The sequence below is a fragment of the Perca flavescens genome, chromosome 14, assembly GCF_004354835.1.
Source record: "Perca flavescens isolate YP-PL-M2 chromosome 14, PFLA_1.0, whole genome shotgun sequence".
Taxonomy (NCBI): Eukaryota; Metazoa; Chordata; class Actinopteri; order Perciformes; family Percidae; genus Perca; species Perca flavescens.
Window position 1 is genome coordinate 33,432,997 of NC_041344.1, and position 22,802 is coordinate 33,455,798.

At 41.4% G+C, this 22,802-nt stretch overlaps 2 protein-coding genes across 4 annotated transcripts in view; both read left to right on the forward strand.

Moving 5' to 3' along the window:
• Positions 1-7,994, forward strand: part of umad1 (UBAP1-MVB12-associated (UMA) domain containing 1) — a 26,710-nt gene extending 18,716 nt beyond the window's left edge. For all 3 annotated transcript variants that reach the window (XM_028596599.1, XM_028596601.1, XM_028596600.1), the window contains exon 4: positions 6,385-7,994. In XM_028596599.1, coding sequence (XP_028452400.1) covers positions 6,385-6,645 — 261 coding nt within the window. In that variant the 3' untranslated portion in view covers positions 6,646-7,994. The remainder of the gene's footprint in view (positions 1-6,384) is intronic.
• A 2,707-nt stretch (positions 7,995-10,701) lies between these two features.
• The window catches only part of glcci1a (glucocorticoid induced 1a), a 33,343-nt gene continuing 21,242 nt past the window's right edge, over positions 10,702-22,802 (forward strand). Inside the window, exons 1-3 of the mRNA XM_028596906.1 lie at positions 10,702-10,794; positions 10,892-11,047; positions 20,384-20,524. Of these exons, the coding sequence (XP_028452707.1) occupies positions 10,702-10,794; positions 10,892-11,047; positions 20,384-20,524 (390 nt within the window). The remainder of the gene's footprint in view (positions 10,795-10,891; positions 11,048-20,383; positions 20,525-22,802) is intronic.

Here is a 22,802-nt window from a genome sequence, read left to right on the forward strand (position 1 = left end):
ATTATTCACCGTAACCCCCAGAGTTAGACAAGTCGATACATACCCTTCTTATCTCCGTGCGTGCTGTAACGCTGTCTGACGGCTCCAGCGGCATCAGCCCAACACAGAACATACAGGTGAATGGTTCCAGTAATCCTACTGCTCCCAATAAGTGACAAAATAACACCAACATGTTCCTATTTACATGTTGTGATTTATAGAGTCACAGCGTGTACAAAAAACAACGTAACATGAGACACAGCCATCTTCTAACCGTAAACAAACCAGGAACTATATTCTTAGGTGGAAGAATATAGTACTTGGGCGGAGTGATATGCTCGCAGCAAGCCTGTCTGAGAATATAGTTCCCAGTTTGTTTACTGTTAGAAGATGGCTGTGTCTCATGTTACGTTGTTTTTTGTACACGCTGTGACTATACAAATCAAAACAAGTATTCGTTATTTTGTCACTTTTGTCACAATTGGGAGCAGTAGGCTAGTTGGAACCAGTTACCTGCAAGATCTGTGCTGGGCTAAGCTAATGCTGGAACCGTCAGACAGCGTTACAGCACGCACGGAGATGAGAAGGGTATGTATCGACTTGTCTTTCTCTGGGGGTTACGGTAAATAAGCTAAATTCCCAATAAGTCGGCGTGTTCCTTTAAATGTGGTGACTGTGTCTGCCCCCCGAACCCAGACTGGGAGCTGGTTCCACAGGAGAGGAGCCTGGTAGCTGAAGGCTCAGGCTCCCAGTCTACTTTTAGAGACTCTAGGAACCACAAGTAACTCTGCATTATGGGAGCACAGTAATCTAGTGGGGCAATAAGGTACTATGAGCTCTTCAAGATATGATGCTTGACCATTAAGAGCTTTGTAGGTCAGGAGAAGGATTTTAAATTCAATCCTGGATTTTACAGGAAGCCAATAATCAAGCACCCATCTTAATGAAAACTAGCATGTAACATCTTTCTCTTCAAAGGTTAAGAGTTAGAAAACAACTCTGTTTTCCCTCTAACCAATGAGCTTTGCCAAGATTCTGCTCTCTTTCATGAGGTTTTCCTGCATATACAGTGCTCAGCATAAGTGAATACACCCATGCTAAAGTTGACTAAAAAGAGGAATAAAAAAAAATCATCTTTTGGAAATTGATCTTAATGCCTTAATTAAAAAAATGAGGAAAAATCCAACCTTTAAGGACACCAATTTTCTTTGTGCATGAATAATGTATCATGAATAAATAAATGTTCTTCCTTAAAATACAGGGGGTATAAGTATACACACCCTTATGTTAAATTCCCATAGAGGCAGGCAGATGATTTTTAAAGGCCAGTTATTTCATGGATCCAGGATACTATGCATCCTGATGAAGTTCCCTTGGCCTTTGGAATTAAAATAGCCCCCCCACATCATCACATACCCTTCACCATACCTAGAGATTGGCATGGGGAACTTTCCATAAAATCAACTCTCAATGCAAATCAAACCAGCTATTAGGCTAAGTGAAATAAAACCTGTCCTGGACAATTTAGCATTGTCAGGACAGGAGTTTTCGCTTCAGGCTCTGGAAGCGAAACAGTTTCAAATTTGGTGTGTCCAAATAAGTCACAGCAACACTACCCATCCAACTTTTCTATTATGATACAATTAAAATGCTGGAAACTTGGTGATGAAATGACTTTGGGTCGTGCTGTGGCTAAGGTTAGTTTTGTTTATGACACACAAGAAGAAGAAAGCTCTGTTGGCGTTGCTTCTCATTTGGCAGAGCAGGGTTATGTAAATTCCCTCAAAGCCTCAGCAATGCCAAGACTGTTAGTACAAATGTGCACGTCAGACTTTTGGGGAAGAAAGTACAAACTTGCAAATGCACTGACAAATTGGCAGTTCCACTGAATTCAATTGATTTTGGTTTGTTGTGACCAAGCCTTGAGATATGTAGTTACTTTAGTTGTACCGATTTGGCATTTCACTATTAGTTTCCAGCTTAATATTTAGTCTTGCTAAAAGCACTCATCTCATTGTGCTAGCTATTATATAGTAAAGCAAGAAGTGGCTAACTTACTACTACATTTCTGCACTTTTATTCCATCTGATAATTCCTTATTTACTGTAGTGAAGAAAATACACATTTCAACTTTGACTCCTCCAAATACAGTACAATGTACTGTACAATCTACTTAAAAGACTCAATAGTTGATTAAACAACATTTTACATACTGTACATACCAATGGGAAACCACTTCGGTGTGCATCATCAAAGTGACAATGAATTACAGAATGCCCACTGTAATTTACCAGCAGTCTCTCAGTTCTTGACAGCATTAAAACTTTGTTTTTGGCAAACTGCACTAATTAGGAACAGCATGTTGGCAATGTTCATGTTAGTGTAGCACTGCACACAAAATAAATCCAAAACATGACTGGGGCCAAAAATCACATTCCAGGAAACCTTGTGTAGTCATAACTACATTGAACAAAACAAAATGTCTTGAGCTCTGCTAACTATCCCGTGGGACTGCCTATGTCATTATACTCCAATAAAAAACATGTTGGACTGGACAAACTACATATACTGATGATTTTGCTACTCTCAAAGCCCTAGCAGTATCGGAGTAAACATGTGAACACTCAGGATGACAGTACAAGCAGGCCATAGAGTCACCAAATCAAATGGAGTCTTTCTCTTGGGACCATGACTATATTCACTAAATGCTCTGGCACTCCAGCTATTACATTATACAGTGTGGTGTGTGTGAATAGATATGAAGCCACAAAATCAACAGGGTGTACAAAGATTACTGGACCGAGGATGGCATGATGGAGTGACCAAAATAGAAAGGGTTCATCCTATAGCGAGCTAGCCTGACAAGCCAGACCCACATCCAGATGTTGATAGATTAAACTTTTGCCGTATCCGGTTGGCAAAACTCCGAACACATCTTCCTTTTTTAAGAATGACTTCAGTGCCGTTCTTTGTTCTTTTCTCAAAGAAAAGCTGAACTCCAAGTCTTCCAGAGTTGCGGCCAAAGACTATTCCAAAGACCGCTGTTCGTCAGCAGCAGCAGCCATCTTCTTTGTTTTCAAGTAGCGGGGAATTCACTCAGAACTGTTGCAACTTTGCTGTCCTTGTGTTAAGCCCGCCCACCAACTCTATACACGATGTGATTGGTCTGACCAGAGTTTGGTTTTTCCAGCTCGCAAGCCAACAGAGAGTTGCTAGACCGACCCTGAACTTATAATTCGTATAAAGCTTATAATAAACTGTCATTAAGTGGTTGGGTTTTATATTGGATGTCATGAGACCATTATAATTGTCATCAATATTTTTGAAACAATTTAGACTTGTCATGAAGTTTGATTTCATCATCAAATGCTTTTATAACGGTGTCATAAAATAATATCCTTGACCTCAAAAAGTCTCATAATTCATGAACATTCAAAAAGACTCATGAAATGTTTCATGTCATGATAGTCTCACTTTACCAGACCTTCCTCCATAGCGCTGTGGAGGAGGGTCTGGCTAGTCCACACAGCATTCTGGGATGGGAGAAAAACTGGTTTATTGGCATTTCTTTAAACCAATCACAATCGTCTTGGGCAGCGCTAAGCTCTGCACGGAGCCACGGTGTCTCTGCAAAATAGCCTCAGGAAGGAACTTGTTTTGGTGGAACATGTGTACGTTCAAAAGTAGTTTTAGTCGTGCAACAGAAAACTGAGATTGGACAGATAGTCTAGCTAGCTGTCTGGATTTACCCTGCAGAGATCTGAGGAGCAGTTAACCATAGTCCTCACAAATCCACCGGAGGTTAGAACGCCAACACAATTGCGCCTTCCTGCTGCTCTGGCCTAAAATCATCTGGCCAAAAGGACTACAGTTGAAAATTAGCCGGCTGGCTAACACTGGCATATTTACAGAAATGTTGATTAATGTGTCTTGTCCTTTTTATAAATAAAGAATAAGAATAAAGAAAGAGGAAGGGGATGGACATCGGCCAGAAAGAGGGACATCCGGCGGAATTTCTGACTGCACCGGAGCAATCCCGGAAGTGGAATGTCGTGGATATAGACTATAATTATCACGGTGTCATGTCAGTCTTATGCACACCCCTTCAAATACAGTGTTACTGTATATTTATAATGGAGCCTAGTTGTAGTTTAGGCAGACACAGAGGTCCTTTTATTGCCAATCATGCATGTCCATGACCCATCTTTCATAATATGCGGTCTATATAAACATTTTGTTACTCATTTAGTCTGCATACAACCCTGAGCTCTGCATCCATATGCTACACCGCTGCCTGCCCTAAGGAATGTAGCTCCCTCCACCTCCCCAGCCTCCTCCTGTATCTCCTTCTGAATTCCATGAATGTTTCTTTCTGTTCATGTTCACAGAAGGTTGTGTATCTCAGGTTCTGCTAGAAAGGCAGGGACAGACTATGAGTCACAGCGCCACACTCAAAACTAAAAGATTCCTTCCTCCCACTGTACAAAAGGAAAGCCAAAATATCCCGGATACGCCATCTTGTAATGTTGGATCCAGAGTCTGCGCAGTAGTGATCAGACGGTGGAGCTGTGGTATCAAAGTCCTGCCCATACACCTGCCTAACCCCTACATTTCCCCCTACAGCTGTCAGTCATGACGTTTTACCCCGTTTTTATAGCCTCAAAACACTAAAACCAAACTTATCAGAAAAATGAACACTTGAACAAACATCAGCATGATCAGAACTACCTAAAATGACCAAAACCATCTTCGGGAAGATTTATTTGACGCGTACTTGGCCCATCCTCTAACATGGAGGGGGTGTGATTTCTACTTAAGCCAGCCAGATGTTTTGGCTTCATCTATACAGTCTATGCATCAAACCCTGGTTTAAATCCTTGGTGTAGAGCCTTGCATGGGACTTTTTTCTTCATCCCGCTCCCACTGAATTTCTGACCATTACCGCCCGCTCCCGGAATGTGTATGTCCACTCCCACCCGCAAAATTCTGAGAATTTATGCCCGCACAATAATAGAGATGCATTGATTTTGTGTCTTCTCCCATCCCGCATGAGAAAACACGTCATTTTATAGGCTAATAGGGAGAAGATGCAGGGAAAGAAGGCAGGTGCTTGCTGCTGTGAGAAGGGGAGGAAGGAGCAGAGGATGAGGGGGGGCAGACGGTGGACGGAGTCTCGGACTCCCTTGTCCTGGTAGCCTCAGACACGCTGCTGGTGTCTGCTCATAGATATACAGTATATACTCAGTCAGTATATATGTATATCTATGGTGTCTGCTGGCGTGGGGGGGTTTCCAGGCTACATTGGGACCCGGCGGGACCCAGTCCCAATGCAGCCCTCTACCTTGGTGTGACTGTCCTGACTAAAATATCAGTACAAGTTGAAATTTGAGCCTAACTGGAGAAGTGACAAAATGATGTCAGTGTGTATACTAAATAAGCTTTGATTTTCAAGTGTTTGTTAATGTACACTATTGACCCACAATGCAATGCACAAAGGCAGTTAATGTGCTACTCTCAGCTGCAAAAAACTAATTGTGGTTGGTGGTTTATCACCTACAGGAAGACGTTTTAAGAATTGTATGAAATATTTGGGGAAAAAAAAAGATTCCTGAGAAAAAAGATATCTAAAGTTAGAAGAACATAGTAAGGTGTATTAGTTTGATCCCAGAGCTGTGGCCCTGCTGCTTGTGGGATAGAAAAAGAAGAATGACTGTGAAAAGAGACAATTAGGCCGGTTACACACTGCAGGCGTGGCGTGTGCGTGGTGTTTCTGTTGCGTGTCAGCTGCGTGAATTTTGTCTGTCTTTCCCCACCAGAAAGGTGTCTGACGCGGCGCTGCTGCTAGCCTTGTCTGGACACATGGATGTTTCCCATTGATAAAATGAAATACCATGTTAAACATAAATATATACTGATTTGATTACAGCAAAGACAACGTTGGCAGTATTGACGGCAAAATAGGCTACAGAATATTTTGTTCTGTATTGACAGGCGCAATATTAGAAAATCGATAAAAAAAAAAATTACATTCATATAGGCCTATCTGCATTTATATCAAAACCTAGAGGCTTTCAAACATCAACATGTCATTAGTTAATATGTATTTGTGTCTAAATGACATATAAACATATTTTCCTATTCTATTTTGCCTGAAAACGCTTCCAACACGCTCGCGTCTCACATGAAAAATAGGCGTCGGTTCTATTTCTTGCAGGCACGCGTCTCACGCCGGCAGTGTGTAAGCTCTAACCTGTTACCATGGGAGCCGAAATATAAACGGACACGCCACGCGGCTGACACTCTCACGTGACTCGTCCAGTGTGTAACCGGCCTTAGCAAATGTGTATCTAAAAGTAATCTAAACCCGTGCACACTGACACTAACTCTGTCTCCTTCCCCTCCCAGTCATCCTGTACAGGTCCAGCTCAGCACCCTGCAGCTTGCCCTGCCGGCGCGCCAATAGCCGGGCCCTCGGCGGTGGAAGCTGCTTCAACTCTGCCAGATCTCCTCGGGGACGTCCCCTTCACTCTGGCTCCCCATGTCCTGGCCATGCAGGCAGGGCTCCCCCTAATTCCTGATGTGCTGCTGTCCCGGGACATAAACTACAACCTGACTAGTTTCCACTACGACTTCACTTTAGAGAACTCAGTGCTTCATAACGCCTAGTCCGTTCAAGTTTTACTATCAGGAGTTCACACTGGGGGGATCTTGACTGATTGTTGCTTATTCGAGAGGTTCCAGGCCTACAACATATTGAACATGCTCATGTGATTCTGTAGCATTATGAACAAGTAAAAGCTCACAAAAATACATTAAACATAAAATAAGTTGTAGAACTGCCAAGCATAATATTTCTGTTATTAACTCCTTATCCATTTTCTAATTCCAATGTAGTCTTTGCAATGACATGACATTGGAAAGGACACAATGAAGCCTGGACATCTCACTGGCTGTACTACAGATGATGGTGAAAAAGTTTCAACTTTATAGCTCTGGGGGAACCGTACGGACTTGTGGTTTACCTTTTCCTGGTTGGGTTGCTCTCAACGTAAACACAGTTAACACAGTTAGGGCTCCTGCTGTTTACTTTCATTAGAGATACAGGGCCTGCTTATGGTAGGTTAAGACATTGTGACTGTCAAGCCCATAGGCACACTTCAGATACAGTGATGTACGATGTGTTTTAATGACGTTGTCTATCTGAACAGGATCATTCAGTGTATTACTACTTGGGTTTCTAGCAGTTTCTGATGACTTTGCACTCATCAGGGAATTTACTGAGATCTGGGGACATTGCTACAAAAAGGCAGAGGGGTAAAAGACACGTGAAATGTTGGTGCCCGGTGTGCACACTACTACAGGAAGTACTGTACATTAGGTCAAAGTTGAACCAAGACATTGGGCAAAAAAACTGCAGTGGATGGGTTACACTGGTGATGTTTTACAAAGTTTGGGTAATAAAGTTACCCTTCACCTTTATTTTCTCTTCCAAATAATTGTCTGTGTTACTGATCTAAGGTTGTTTACAGCCCATCTGATCATGTGATTACTAGAATTCTGCTACCCGCACCCAACCTGACCGGTCCAGCCAAGGTGTCAGGTTTTAGGCCATCTTGTTGTGTAAAGGCCAGTTTATGCTTCTGCGATAAATCGACGCCATGAGTTCATATTTCCCTGCACTACACCTTGAAAACGTCATAATATGACGCGATCATACCTGAATTTGCGAGATCTGGTGGGTCCTCGTGACTTCAGCTGTCAGTCATGGACGCAGCCGCTCCGCAACAAATCCGGACCTGGTGGGTGCTTCAGGTAATTTGAGGACGTAGTACTTAGACGACGAAGCAATAACTTGTATCACAGCTTAGCACTAGGACAACACATAGCCTACCTCCCATAGAGTTCAACCTAATTCTTCAATAGAATCATCTATTTATGCACAAACTGCAACATGTGAGATTGTTTGAATGATAAAGTGAAAATGTCCAGTAAGAGTATTTTTACTAACTACAGCTCTTGCGTAATAATTAAATATGATCTGATTTATGTTTGACATTATATGTAGCACTTCATGCCACAATTAATGTTTTTTTCATACTATACTATATATATATATATATATATATATATATATATATATATATATATATATATATATATATATATAATATAAAGTAGGTACATGGAGATACTGACCCTACACACATTGCTCGGCCATGGCTTGGTAGCGTTACATTTCCCCCTACTATATATATACATACATACGTATATGTTTATATATCTATTGTTGTTCCCTACCAATCGTCACCACGGTTGAAATTTGCTCCCTGAATGTGGCCTTCTTTTTGATCCAGCATAATCTTCTACCAGGATTAGGTTATTGTAGTATTTATTAGGTTTCCATTAGTTTTTGCTTTTTTGTGTTCATGATACACATTTTTCAATAGAATGCAGTCAGTTACATACAATTAGTTATTTTGCTCAGTATAACTTTCTGAACTTTCTACTGAAATTCTTTCAAGCCATGACAGCATGTACTGTACCGAGTGTATACCTCCGATATAAAGCTGTATGATTACTTTTTGAATGGTTTTCGATAGTATGAGAACTATTTCTAATAATCAAATTAAACCAATATGTCTGTTTGAGTCGATGTTCAGACTCCGGTAGTGCTAGTTAAATCTACATTAAGAGCTGTTATTGTGAAGGTAATTCCAGTTGCTCCATTATTTGACCCAGGCTTTGTAAGCACACGGCCTCCTTTTGCTCTGGCTGGTTATTATTTGAGTCTCTGCCATTTTATGAACCTGGTTTTTTATTTGTGAATGTATGATACTTGCATAAACCAAGTTACAATCTCTTGTGCTTTCTGGTAAACACTGTAAAACAAAATGCAGGGGATTTCACTTCAGCGTTCATTCATGTGTTGTTCTTGATTTAGATTGACGTTTGCATCCTGGTTTGAATTATGTTCTCAACAGATTACATGCAGTTGGGTCAATTGATGTCTCCACCAGAGCAATTTTCTTCTGAGTCATTTTGTAAATATGAGCTTTTAAAATGAGCACAGAACTTTTCCTGAGAAGTGGAAATACTTTGCATAGTCAAGATTTCAGCCAGGAATTTACCAATTTACAATACTGTATTTGTATGTTTTGTTTGTACATAATCAAATGTGGTCTCTTCAAACCCGTTGTGCCTTTTAATAAACAGTCAATGTACTTTTCAAATAGTCTTTTAGAAGTAAGCACTTAGCTACCTGTTAACTCCCACTAAAGTTGTCTCTGTTAAACCATCTTATTTCTGAGTGAAAGTATGGCTATGTATTCGGTTGGTTATAACTGTGGATGGACTTTACAAATAAATGTGAAGAGCATTGTCTAACTTATGACTGTCTCTGTGTACAAAGAAAACTGTAATGTTACTGTCACACCAAGCGAGACTGGTTGATTTTGACTTGGGACTTTGTGATCTTGACTTTGGAGTTTTTAGTCTCGACTTGGGACTTGTTGGTCTTGAACTAATTGTTGTTCTTGATTTTGATTTTGACTTACCTGTCTTGATCTCGGACTTGCTAGCTTTGACTTGTGACACGTCAGCCTTGATTTGTGACTTGATGGTCTAATGTGAGACTTGTTAGCCTTGACGTAGGACTTGTTCTTCAGGGACTTACCTGACTTGACCTGGGAATTGTTGATCTTGACATGGGACTTGTTCGCATTTACTTGGGACTTGTTGGTCTCGACTTGTTCTTGACTTCACTTAAAATTGTATAGCTAAGCCTTGAGATTTACTCGCGACTTACTAAACAATTACACAGCCTATGATCCCATCTCTGGAATGTACACTTTGGAAAAGAAAATCGCAATGATGAATTGTTTATTCTTCTTTATTTAGAATGAAGAAAGAACAGAACATAAATTATTTCTGGTAATGTCTGTGATGTTAAGTTAACCTCTTGAATATGTTTGAGTAAAAAAAGACCAGGGGTTGTACAGAAGTAGAACGTTTTGTTTATGCTCTTTAATAAAATGAGAAGAAAGTTCACTTGCTTGATAGTATAGTATAGATAATTTTGACAAAGGTTATAATGTTATATTCTTTTTAAATGCCCATTAAGGGTATGCACCTATGGTAGGCAGCACCCCTCGGTACACATACGGTATTACAAATTCACCTTATTGCCTCTATCAGGTGGTCACCAACTAAGTTTCCATATGGTTTCCATACATCCAATGACCACCCAATCAACATATCCAGGAAATAGTTCAGCACCAATCAGAATGTAGTTGTAGGGATTTGGTCCCACCCATTGTTCAACCTCTTCTGTCAGTTGTTGTGTCAACAGAGTCTGACATCTGCGGTCTTGGAAATTGGGTTTGGTGAGTCAGGAGTTACAAGTTTGACAACGTGACCATATTGAAGTAATGCGTACATAACCTACATAACATCTTTAGGCAGAAGGTCGCTTAACAGTACAGGCGGGCTGTTTGCATGTGTAGGCCTACTCGGACACGGAAAAATAAGATTGAAAGTGAAGACTGTGTGTAACCCCAGAAACTTTGGTAGCTGGCAAAGTTTGTTAAAATGGATGACGTTAGGCCGTGTGCTAAAAAAAAACACATAAAGTGAGGTTGTGAGCTGTTTAAATGACAGGACTATGAACTTGTACCACTCATATTGTTACATAAACAACATTATCAACTGAACGTGTCTGATATCATGTCAGCATCACCAGCCAGCTCATCCCCGCAGCGGGTTAAACACAGTGGCTCCCCCACAGCCACCTCTTCCTGTAGCAGCAACAACACCGCGGTCCGGTTGCAGCCTATCCGCGCCACGGTGCCGTACCAGCTTTTGCGTGGAAATCAGCACAGCCCAACCCGCTCTGCTTCCTGCTGCTTCTCAGTAGCCGGGAGCAACACAGGACCGACGACGTCCCGTTGCTCCAGTCCCGCCAACCCGGGTGGAAGCGGCTCTGACAGCAGGCTGGTCCCCAGGCAGAGACTTTCACCGCCGGACAGCAGGAGCTCACCAGAACGCTCTCCCCACTCGCCTGTTTCCAAAGGTAATGTTGTCCATTAAAGTAAATCAAATTTAGCTTTAATGCACCCATTATCGTTCAGATAGCTTGGTGCTAACTTGCGCTAGGTGTCATTCTGTCTCGTATGTAGCGAACGTCACGCCAAACTAGCTTTAAAAATCTGACAATTGGATGGTTTCGGTGATTAATGAACACGATACGTCCACTTTCAAATGAAAGACTGGACTATTTCCGAAAAGATGCATGGTATTCTAAAGTTCGGCGTATTTATAATTCACTATCCAACATTACATTTATATAAAACCTCAACTTTAACAGTTTTCCCCAACATTCGCCTTCGGACGCCACGTTGTGTTTTGGTAAGAGATGCCAGTTGAAATATATGGCGAAGCAGCTCGAAATATTACATTTTATTTCATATTAGCGCAGTTTTGTCAATTTTATGTGTACCGAATTGTAAAGTAGACTGTCATTATTCAGACAAAGGCTGTGGGAGTTTTTAAAGCTTGTATAACTTTCCCAATAGCCAGACCATCTCAAAATGTCATTCTTTCCGTAGCAAGATTCAGCGAGCCGTTCTCTCAGTTGCTACGATTTAACTATCCATATCGGAGCCAGATGCTAGGCTAGTTGGCTAGCTTTCTAATTGGATCGTAATACATTAGGGATCTGATAATTGACGCTATAAACATCGAGAAGGTAGATAATACATAAGCAATATTATCTATATTTCCACAGTAGCTCCCGCAACCATGTTCCAATTTGTATTAACGTTATAGTATCAGTAATATTTTTAGCACACCACAGTTTAAGCTGGTTTGGTGTATTATACCAGTGTGTTACAATTGCAATTTAAACGGAATAAGTTAATGCAGTTGTTATTACATTACATATTGGCGTTATCCCTGCTACGATACGATGAGGTAAATATGTCAGGATATGGATGCCTGTGTGGTGATGATGCAGCTCCTGTGTCGTAGATAAACAGGGCTCACTGATCTGCATTATACAACGATTAGCCATATTTTCAGAATCTGCTATGAACACTGAAAGCTTAGTATTAATTCGTTACGTGTAGGTTGTTTACCATCATTGAAGTGGAAAAAAATATGTCGTCAGCTGGTAGCTCTATGGCAACATTGGGGCCTAGCAGTGAGTGAGACATAAACAGAGCCCTCTGGGTAGGCAGGCCAGCCTCTGCAATATGCATACACACTTATATGAAATACTATTTGTCAAACATGGATACACAAGAATTTAATCTATCTAATTTACAAAGAGGAATACAATCTTTTTGCAAATGCAACAATGTATTTATAGTCTTTTTGCAATCCAGCCAACATGCAGTAGCTATGTGTCATGGCTACTACATCTTGTTACATTTTCTTTAGCGTTAGCTCTAATGGTTTGGATCTGTTTTGGATTAAAATATTACAGGCTATGATGTGCACTTTACTTTGTATTTTTCCACTCTTAGATATCGTTGCTGGTAGCAGTGGCGTGTCCAGGGCAATTTGATCGGGGTTTCCAAGGTGGGGCATGAATCAAGCCAGGGTGGCACTGAGCATGGTGTTCTGGAAACATGCCAACAACCAATAAACACACAGAGATAGCTTACGGAGGGCTGCTAGTACCATCACTGCCTGACATATACAGTAAGATAGATAGATATTTATATTATGTTACACGTGCTGACATTAAGCCCATTTCAGACCAAAGATTCGTGACGAGACAAAACCGTTTTAGAACGTCGCAGAGAAAAGTTTCAGCGGTCTGAACCGGCCCGTCTCAGCTCGTCTCAAACCAGCTGATGGCGTCGCTGCGACTCAGCTGGTCGAGTCTCCAGAGGCTGGTTTTAGAACGTAAGGGACGTTAACTGTTTCAACAGCCAATAGAGAAGTCTGCTTGTAAAGTCAGCTACTAACTATGTAAATAAAATGATCCATAATCCATTTTATTTCTATGTTATAAACGGTAAGCTGGTCAAAATGGTTGAAGGTTTTAGACTGAGGCTTCAAATGGTGTGTGTCCATTGTCAGCGTCATTTCCACGCTTCATATTCATTTCTGTGGGAGCAGCCATGCAATGCATTCTGATAGCGTTCATGGGGACTTTTGAGAAGCCGGGCGTTGAGTCTCCCGCTCCTCATTTGCATAAAGTTGAATCCAGCCAACTTTATGCAGATGAGGAGCGGCCGGCTCGGCTCCAAACGAGCCACCATTATGGTCGGTTTTGAAATCCGGGAGCAGCCATTGCGGTTGTAGGAGGGTTTAGACTGTTTTCTTTGCTTGTCAGTGGTCATTGAAAAGAAGCCCGCTAGTGTACAATGCTGGTAGACGGGTCAATCCCTTCCATTAAAATAACACGTATACCATTATAGGACAAACGGAGAACATTTCTCTTTGTTTAATATCATTAAAAGTAAAGTTAGCTTTTGGTGTCCGCTTCCCGACTCATTTTAAAAAGGATGGAGAAAGAGAGTGGTCGGCGTGAGACAGCGCCACAGTGAACTGCACGCTGCAGACGCATGTGTGTCTCAGCCAAGAGAGGGACAGAGAGAGAGAGAGAGGGAGAGAGAGAGGGAGAGAGAGCGGCGGTAGCCTACTCTGTAACGTTCTAAAGCTGGGTTTTACAGGCAGCTTTATTCTTCCGCTACTGCTCTGCAAAATTCAACTTTGGAGAACAGGCAAGGGGATCTTCTATGCTAATTTTGAGGTCAAAGTCAGACTCATCTGTCATGCTCGCTCCTGCTCTGCACTTGTGTACTGATATAGCGAGACACTTTTTAATCTTGTGGGTCGAGATCTTGTCACACCTCTACTAGCAAGTTAACTAACAGTTAAGAAATAGACAGTATAGCCTATTTTTTCTTTTATCATGTAAAAAAGGTTTTAAATAACTTCAATAATATTGTTTTTAACTGATGGTCAAAATTAGGGCTGCACGATACGAGGAAGATATGCGATAACGTTGAATATCAAGGTAACGGTATTACCATAGACATTATATAAGAATGGACCACCAGACCCCGTGTCTCTGGTCTGAGACCAGTGGAGGATATCAGAAGTCTCTTTCCCGGTGCTGGCTGAGTGTTACTGAGCAGCCTCCAACTGAGCTTGAAGACGTAGATGTGACGTGAGCAACGTGTCTGAAAGTGTGAAGTCTTCTGGTAGCTGTGCCGAGAGAAATCTCAATCATTCCCAATCTTACAGAGACGGAGAGTGTAGGTATATGTAAGGAGATAACATAGACACAGGCTAATTATTGATCACTAACATGCTAGTTAACATTAGTAATTTAGAAATAAAGTGTTTTTCTTTAGAAATAAACAACGCACAAATAGAGTCTTTAAACGCTTCAGATGTAAAGTTATTTGCTGTCAAAGTGACGTCAAAATGAATGGGAGTCAATGGGATGCTAATGGGAGGTGATCGTTTGGAAGCTTACCCCCTTGGGTATTACTTGTGATAAATAAACAGATATTAAAATGTCCTCAGTTCTGAATTTCTGCTACTTTCAGTCTTCTGCTAAGATACAACAAATTGCTTGTTGAATTTAAAACAAATGAAAGCAAATCATTTCCAACATTCTTTTATTGAACAAATGGAACATTGATTTGAATATAAAAGGCAACACTAATAAAAAAAGAATTACAGATATATTATTACTATACAGATATTTCTACAGATATTTTCTTTCAACTAACACAACAAATCCTTGAGTGTCTTTCGCAATATGTTTATTGCGCCGGTTCTTACTGTCGGTTAAACGGTTAATCATTAACATCCCTAGGGTGCACCTAAATGATGTGCTGGTGCACCCTAATGAAATAATTTGGCGCACTAGTGCAGTCAATGTAAAAAGTTAGTCCGGAGCCCTGATATAGAAATGAGATGCAAAACCTGTGAGACGGTCTTTTAAATAGATCCTTCTGAATAATTGATTAGCCCCTGGTGGGAGCGTTTCTCTGCGGTTTGAGATGGTCATATGACTCAAAGTCATGCTGGGTGACCTTGTTATCCCGCAGAGGTTTTCAGCATCAACCAGATGTAAGAATGACCTCACAGAGTCCCAACAGTCTCTAAATACCGGTAACTAACACAATAACACTTACACACAGTGGTTGTATAATTCACACAAGGCTCATGGCTCTACTGAATCACCGGCAATACTGCAGTGTTGTTCTGGTCAACAACAAACGTATCTGTTTTTAAAAAGTTCCTTGTCGTCCTCTGTCTTCTTCCTTAGTATTGTTATTATTGTTATTGATAATTATATGAATCTTAAAAACGTGCTCTGGTTCGTTGGCATTTCTTTGAACCAATCACAATCCTCTTGGGCGGCGCTAAGCGCCAGACGCAGCAACGGTGCCTCTGCTAAATAGTCTCAGGAAGGAACTTGTTTTGTTTTGGCCATAGTCCTCACAAATCCACCGGAGGTTAGAACGCCAACACATAAAAAGAGGAAGGGGACGGACATCTGGCCGAAAATCAGGGACATCCGGCGGAACCTCCGGCGTCACCAGAACTATCCCGTAAATAAAACGTTGTCTATATAGACTACAACAAATCAAACTAAACTAAAGTGCACACTGACTGTGGCTTTACCACCCTGAAGTATTTAGCATTCTTGCTTCAGCTTCCAGACCGTGGTCGGGACTTTGATGCTCACTTTGGGGCTGAGTTCACACCGAGGCGAAATGTTCGTGTCACATTAATCGCGTGTTTGATCGCGGGATCATATTGGGATCATTTGTGTTTAATCGCATTATTAGAGCTGCTGGCGTTACCCGTCAGTGTAGAGCTGTAGCCTCCAACAGACGTCTCTTTCCATTATCCATTTGGGCAAAATAACCACTATTGCTGCTTTGTACTTGTTGTTGATGTCACAGATATGTTGGAAAATCACCCGGAGGAGCAAAAAGCATGGTGAATTTCACTTGTTTCTCCAGGAAGTAAACATGAATGCCACTTCCAGCGCTACTAGAGGTACAGATTTGAGTGGCAGATGGCCGTCCACCAAGACCCTGGGTCTGTCCGAGGTTTTTGCCCATTAAAAGGAAGTTTTTCCTCGCCACTGTCGCACCAAAATGCTTGGTCGTGGGAAATCGTTGGGTCTTTGTAAATTATAGTGTGTGATCTAGACCTACTCTATCCTTAAGGTGTACTGAGATAACTCCTGTTGTGATTTGACACTATAAATACAATTGAAACAATGGAGGCCTGGGTGCTCTGTGCTAGGTAGGCCTAGTTAGTAGTCTTTCTAAAGAGGAGCAACCTTGTTGAGCTACTTAACATATTTTGAAGATCACGGCCAAATCAAATTTAGTCCTTTGAGTGAACTTGTAATCCAGTGGATTTATAAAGGGACCTATCCCTGTACTTTGTTTAATAGGGATAATCTACTGTTGGACCAGAAGCCAAGACACCAGATTACTACAGGAACACTGGCCAGATGAGGCATCATGTGTGAGCACGCATAGGATTAGTAGATGTGGTCATTATTCTTTTGCCCTCAGAATGTGACAATGTAGCTATTATATATTACCATAGAGCATGTTTCAGAAGATGTATTTTGATGGAAGGGTTTGGCGTAGGGCTAAACGATTTGGGAGAAAATAGAATTATAATTGTTCTGCCAGATATTGCGACTACGATTCGATTTGCGTTTTTATTGTTTTGTTGTTGTTGTAAAGTTAAGCTTCAAGCTATAGTGCTTAGTTTCTGTCTCCCCCATGAGGAATTCTAATAAATGACAACAACACTGTTGGCGCGTCCACATGATACAAGCCTTCGGTGACAACGCACCACCCCCACTCCTCCTTCAAACAGTTGCTAGTAGCCAAGGAGGACACAGAGGATTAAAAAACATGATCGAATTTCGATTTGCAAACAAATTAATTGTTCAGCCCTAGTTTGGCAGTTGTTGGAGCTTAATAAATCTGCAGTGATTTTTGTTTGAAAGTTACGAGAGTGGTTTCACATTTACATTTAAGACAAAGAATGCTCCAGTCAAAACCAATTGCAGTTCCGTTCTTAGTAGCTAATGTAGACTGCATTCTCCAGTAATGATTTTTTATATTATTTTATGGACACATAAAGAAATGCTATGTTCAAAGAAGAATAACATTTGAATTAAGTGGTTCCAATTTAAACTGTAGCCACAACTACTATGCACACTTACACTTCATACAGTCATATAATTACAGAGCTAACAGGCTGTCTAATATACAATCACCTAAAGGATTATTAGGAACACCATACTAATACTGTGTTTGATCCTATTCTATCAATTTGGGCCAACATTTCTAAAGAATGCTTCCAGCACCTTGTTGAATCAATGACACAAAGAATTAAGGCAGTTCTGAAGGTGAAAGGGATCCCCCCCACACCCTTACACCACCCCCACCACCACCAGCCTGCCCAGTGGTAACAAGGCATGACGGATCCATGTTCTCATTCTGTTTACGCCAAATTCTGACTCTACCATCTGAATGTCTCAACAGAAATCGAGACTCCTAAGACCAGGCAACATTTTTACAGTTTTCAACTGTCCAATTTTGGTGAGCTCGTGCAAATTGTAGCCTGTAATGGTACCCGGGGGGGTCTTCTGCTGGTGTAGTCCATCCGCTTCAAGGTTGTGCGTGTTGTGGCTTCGCAAATGCTTTGCTGCATACCTCGGTCGTAACGAGTGGTTATTTGAGTCAAAGTTGATCTTCTATCAGCTGAAATCAGGCGGCCCATTCTCCTCTGACCTCTAGCATCAACAAGGCATTTTCGCCCCCCAGGACTGCAGCATACTGGATATTTTTCCTTTTTCAGACCATTCTTTGTAAACCCTAGAAATGGTTGTGGGTGAGAATCCCAGTAACTGAGCAGATTGTGAAATATTCAGACCAGCCCGTCTGGCACCAACAACCACGCCACGCTCAAAGTAGCTTAGATCACCTTTCTTTCCCATTCTGAGATTCAGTTAGGAGTTCAGGAGATTGTCTCGACCTGGACCATTGTGTGTGATTGGTTGATTAGATAATTTCATTAACGTGAAATTTAACAGGTGTTCCTAATAATCCTTTAGGTAAGTGTATTTCCATGTGTACTCTTTACACCCTTCATGGTGTTGACACTGATATGGGGCCATAAATATGGAAACAAAACACACTCAGATAAACACACATACTGTACAGAGAGTGAGAACACAAGCCTTGCACCAGTTTCTGAGGTCAGTGTGAAGTTGGTTTGTTAGTGAGATATTTTTAACAGGTTTAGGCCCAGAGCAAATGACAGCCACTGGAGTGTTAAAGCCAGTGGAGAAGGGCCTTAGCTCACCTAATGTGTTTGACTTTACTCACCAGCTAGTCCCTAACTAGCTTTCATTCATTCCTCTCCTCTCTGGGCGGAGATATAGGCTCCCTAGAGCAAAAACAAATGGGACAAATTTTCTTTGGTTCTTTGTGCAATTAAAGCTGTTAACTTGCATAACTCTTGAATGCACATTTTTTATTAGTGTCACTTGGGCCATCTCAGTGACACTGTTAGAAATCCCTTTTCCATACAATCTCAAGGGATTTTATTTGACACTGTCCACTTTTTAAGTGAGGATATTGTTCTTAATCAATCTGTGGGTTGTGTGCTGCTAGGATGTTTTATTTCCCCTTGAGTGACAATAAAGAACCTGCTCTGCCTTTGAGAAAATGAAAGCTCAGATGGGCCAATCAGGAATCTTGCTCCTTATGAGGTCATAACAAGCAAGGTTACCTCCCCTTTCTCTGCTGTGCCCGCCCAGAGAATTTGGCCAACCCATGAGAGAGAGAGACATTGTGGCTTTCAAACCAAGGGGGTAAGCTTCGCTTCAAAACTCGAACCTCCGATGGCGCCATTTTGTTTCTACAAAGGTATCACCTCCTGTTAGCATTCCACTGACCGCCATTTTTTTTTTACGTCACTTGACTGCAATTAACTTTACATCTGAAGCGTTTAAAGACTCTATTTGTCTGTTGTTTATTTCTAAAGAAACACGACAATGTATAAAAGGCTCCATTACCTTGTAGCTCACGTTATGGCTCCGTAGCAGACGTTTTTGTAAAAATAGGCAAACGATTGGGTCATAACCACGACACTTACTGTCACACAGTAGAGGAATTACCGTATAGTACAGGAGAAGCTTGCAGGCAGTTTCGACTTACATTAGCTGTTTAGGTTTAATTACTAATGTTAACTAGCATGTTAGTTAGCAATAATTAGCCTGTGCTTATGTTATCTCCTTACATATACCTACACTCTCCGTCTCTGTAAGATTGGGAATGATTGAGATTTCTCTTGTCACAGCTACCAGAAGACTTCACACTTTCAGACACGTTGCTCACGTCACATTTACGTTGTCTCTGTCAGTTGGAGGCTGCTCAGTAAAGCAAGAGATCACCAGAAAAGTGCTTCTAATATCCTTCACTGGTCTCCGTCCAGAGCAACGGGGTCTATTGGTCCATTATATATATGTCAATGTTTCAAACGAGCAAAGTGGCAGTTGGTCAAGGCCACACCCCCACCCTCCACCTTGCCCCCCCTCTCTCCTCAATAGCATTTAAAGCTACAGACACAGAAATGGCACATACTAAGGAAAGCTCATTGTGGGACTGGCTCTAGTGGCTGTAATTCTGCACCAAGGCTGAATTTCGGGAAAGAGACAGACACAGAGCTGTAGCCGAGACAAAGTAGTGCAATTTTTTATTCATTAACTTTATCGGTTATCAGGCAAATAAAACGCTTCTCTTTCTGAACTGAACTCTGATATTCCAGGGGATGTGCAAAGATTCACGGTATTAAGAATAACTGTCATGGAGCACAGCGGACCCAAAAGCACAACTCCGAGCAGAGGGTAAAAGGTAATGGAGCTTTATTGTACGGAGTACAGTCACAGGCGAAGGTAACAAAATCGGCAGGCAAAAGACGTGGTCAAAATACAGACTAGAGATCTACAAAAACACTGGTAAGGTAACACGAGGAAAATAAGATACTACAACAATCTGGCAAATGACAAAGGACACAAGGTGAGTACATATGCACTGGGACAGGGCGAAGACGATTAAACACAGGTGACACACATCTAATCATAAAGACAGACAAAGACGGGAAGACAAGTGACCTTAAACAGAGACAGACAGTGAGTTAGCAAAATAAAACAGGAAGTCAGGGAAACAAACAAAAAATGAACTAAGAGCGGGAACTGGATGTGACAATTACCTTGTCTGCTGTATGGTGCTGGGTAGGTAGTGTACAGGGGGTTCATCAGAGCTTTTATGCCTGTCTGAAATTTACATTGAGCAAATGTTGCACTTTCTTTGTGGTCTTTTTATCTGTGCAGTTGAAAGGACAAAATCCCAGCTTGGGGGCCATTTGGCGGACTCCCTCCCAGGGCACTATTACTGGACCCTACCTCACTGGGCAGTGGCCTCGTCACACACATGTGCACTACCCATCTTGTATGAAAGATAAATCCACACAGGTAAGCACAACCCCCACGTCCCTTACATGTGCTGTATCAGGGGACAGGATACAAGTCATGTAGTCATGTGGCATTTTGTAGTAATGAGGTGAGGATTTGTATATCATCTGCATAGAGACTAATCTTATGATGTGTGTTGGGTGTTTGGATTCCTTTTATGTAGATGTTCTGATGAATGGCTGCTGCTAACGGTTTGATGAAAATGGTGGGCTAGCTCAAATGGCGAATAGAGAGAATCTTTGCCTAGTCCCCCCCGTGCAGTGGGAAGCTGTGTGATGTTTGTCCATTGGTGATTACAGTGGCTGAGGGTGAAGTGTACAGAATCTTGACCTAGTTAATAAATGATTCCCCAAAGACAAATATTTCTAATGCGGTAAAGAGAAATTTCCAGTTCATCCTGTCAAAGGCTTTTTCTGTATCTATGATGGTTCCTGCTTGTTGTAGTAATGCATTAAATACATTACATGCATTAAATGCATATGTGTGTTACTGGTTGAGTGTATACCTTTTGATGAAGCCGGTTTTGGATGGATTATGGATAGGCCTGGGCGATACGGTTGAGAGGTATATCACGATATTGCTTGATCATATTGATCGATTTTGATAACTATTCATAATTTTAATTACCTAAAAAGACTAAGAACACACATGCAGAATTTAAACATTTCTGTTTAACACTTAATATAACATTCAACTGTTCTTCAATTCAATCAACCCCAATGTAGACACAACAATGAAAAACACATAAATACTGTAAATAAGTATTACAAATCCAGCTGCTAGATTTGGTGGTCCTGTCTCTTATCAGTATATATTGAACATGTTTTATATTGATATTGATCAAGGCTTTTGTTAGGCTTCAGAAGGGGTGAAATTGTGTTCCTATTTGCTGGAAGCCGTGAAGTATGTTCCCTGATTTACCCCTCCTCTCCCCCCCAGTCCTCAGATACAATGGCAAACAGAGGTTGCGTTAGACTTTCTCGTTGTCCGAAGTTTTAAAAATTCCGTTATAATCAATTTTTTACCCATGATTTTAATTTGCCTAATATACTGACCAAGCTTAGATTATGCATTTATAAGGGCATGACCCTTCATCATCTTCTTCAGTTTCACCATCTGCAGCTCGAGCCTGAGTGAGGACTGTATGAGTCACCACTATCAGTCTTTATGGGTCACATGTAAAGGATTTAAAATGTATTTTGAGGACAGCAAAGAAGGTTTATTATATTATTCACAGGCCAGACTGAATCACCTCACATGGGCCTTGTGTCTGTCTGTTGTGGTCATACTGTATCCACTCGATGCCCATGCTTTTACTTCAGTGTTGGTCTGACTGGAAAATATTGGTATCATTTTATTTCTTATAGTAATGTTTTGTCATGTCTGACCTTAAAGCGTGCCCACACCATCCTGCCCTGTGATCTTCTCAAGCTGTTCAACCTCAGATGCCCCTCCCCCCCCCCCCCACACACACACACACACACTGGTCTTCACATCCTGTTTCTTCCAGGTTGTGTGACATTTACCACCTACACATCTGTGGGCCTTCAAAAGCCAGATGACCTCTTTTTATTAACTATTGAAGTGATACAAAGGCATGATTGTGAGAGTACGCATGTGTGGTGCTGCTGTTTGACAGATGGTTGTTAATACAGGCATGTCTTCATCTCTTACTCCAGCCTGCTGACTTTAAAGGCTCTGACACGCTGGCGAGGTCGGTGACTCGAGTCTGTTTGGTGTGTTCTGTGCCGTTGTCTGTCGGAGGGGCCGTCGGCCTTCATTTAGGCCGATTTGACATGTTGAATTGGAGGGCGGGCAGTCGGACTCAATGACAAATCTGATTGGTGGAGCGCTAGCCCTTGACTAGCGAATCAGTGCACTTATGTTAGCGTGACGAACGCCTCTCAAAATCTGACGAAAATCTTTCAAACTGACCTTTGTCGATAAAAAAAAAAAACAGATTCAGCAACTGTAAGGCCTATTTCTCCCTTAAAATGTTTTCAGAAACACGTTTCGGTGAACTATTTTCATAAAATACGAGATTGTATTCTGAACGAGCCGCCATTAATGGTAGGCTTTGAAATTCGGGAGAAGACAGACCCACGTGACGCTTTCGTCATTTCCGGTTTTTATTTTAGTTTTTTACCACTTTGTGGTAGTTTTGCATCAGTTCCTTTTTGCATTAATGTACTGTAGCATGGTGTCCTCATCCCACTTCATCCTCCCCAAGACAGAGGAGAGGAAAACCGAATAATGGGGACATTCTGTAGCAACTGAC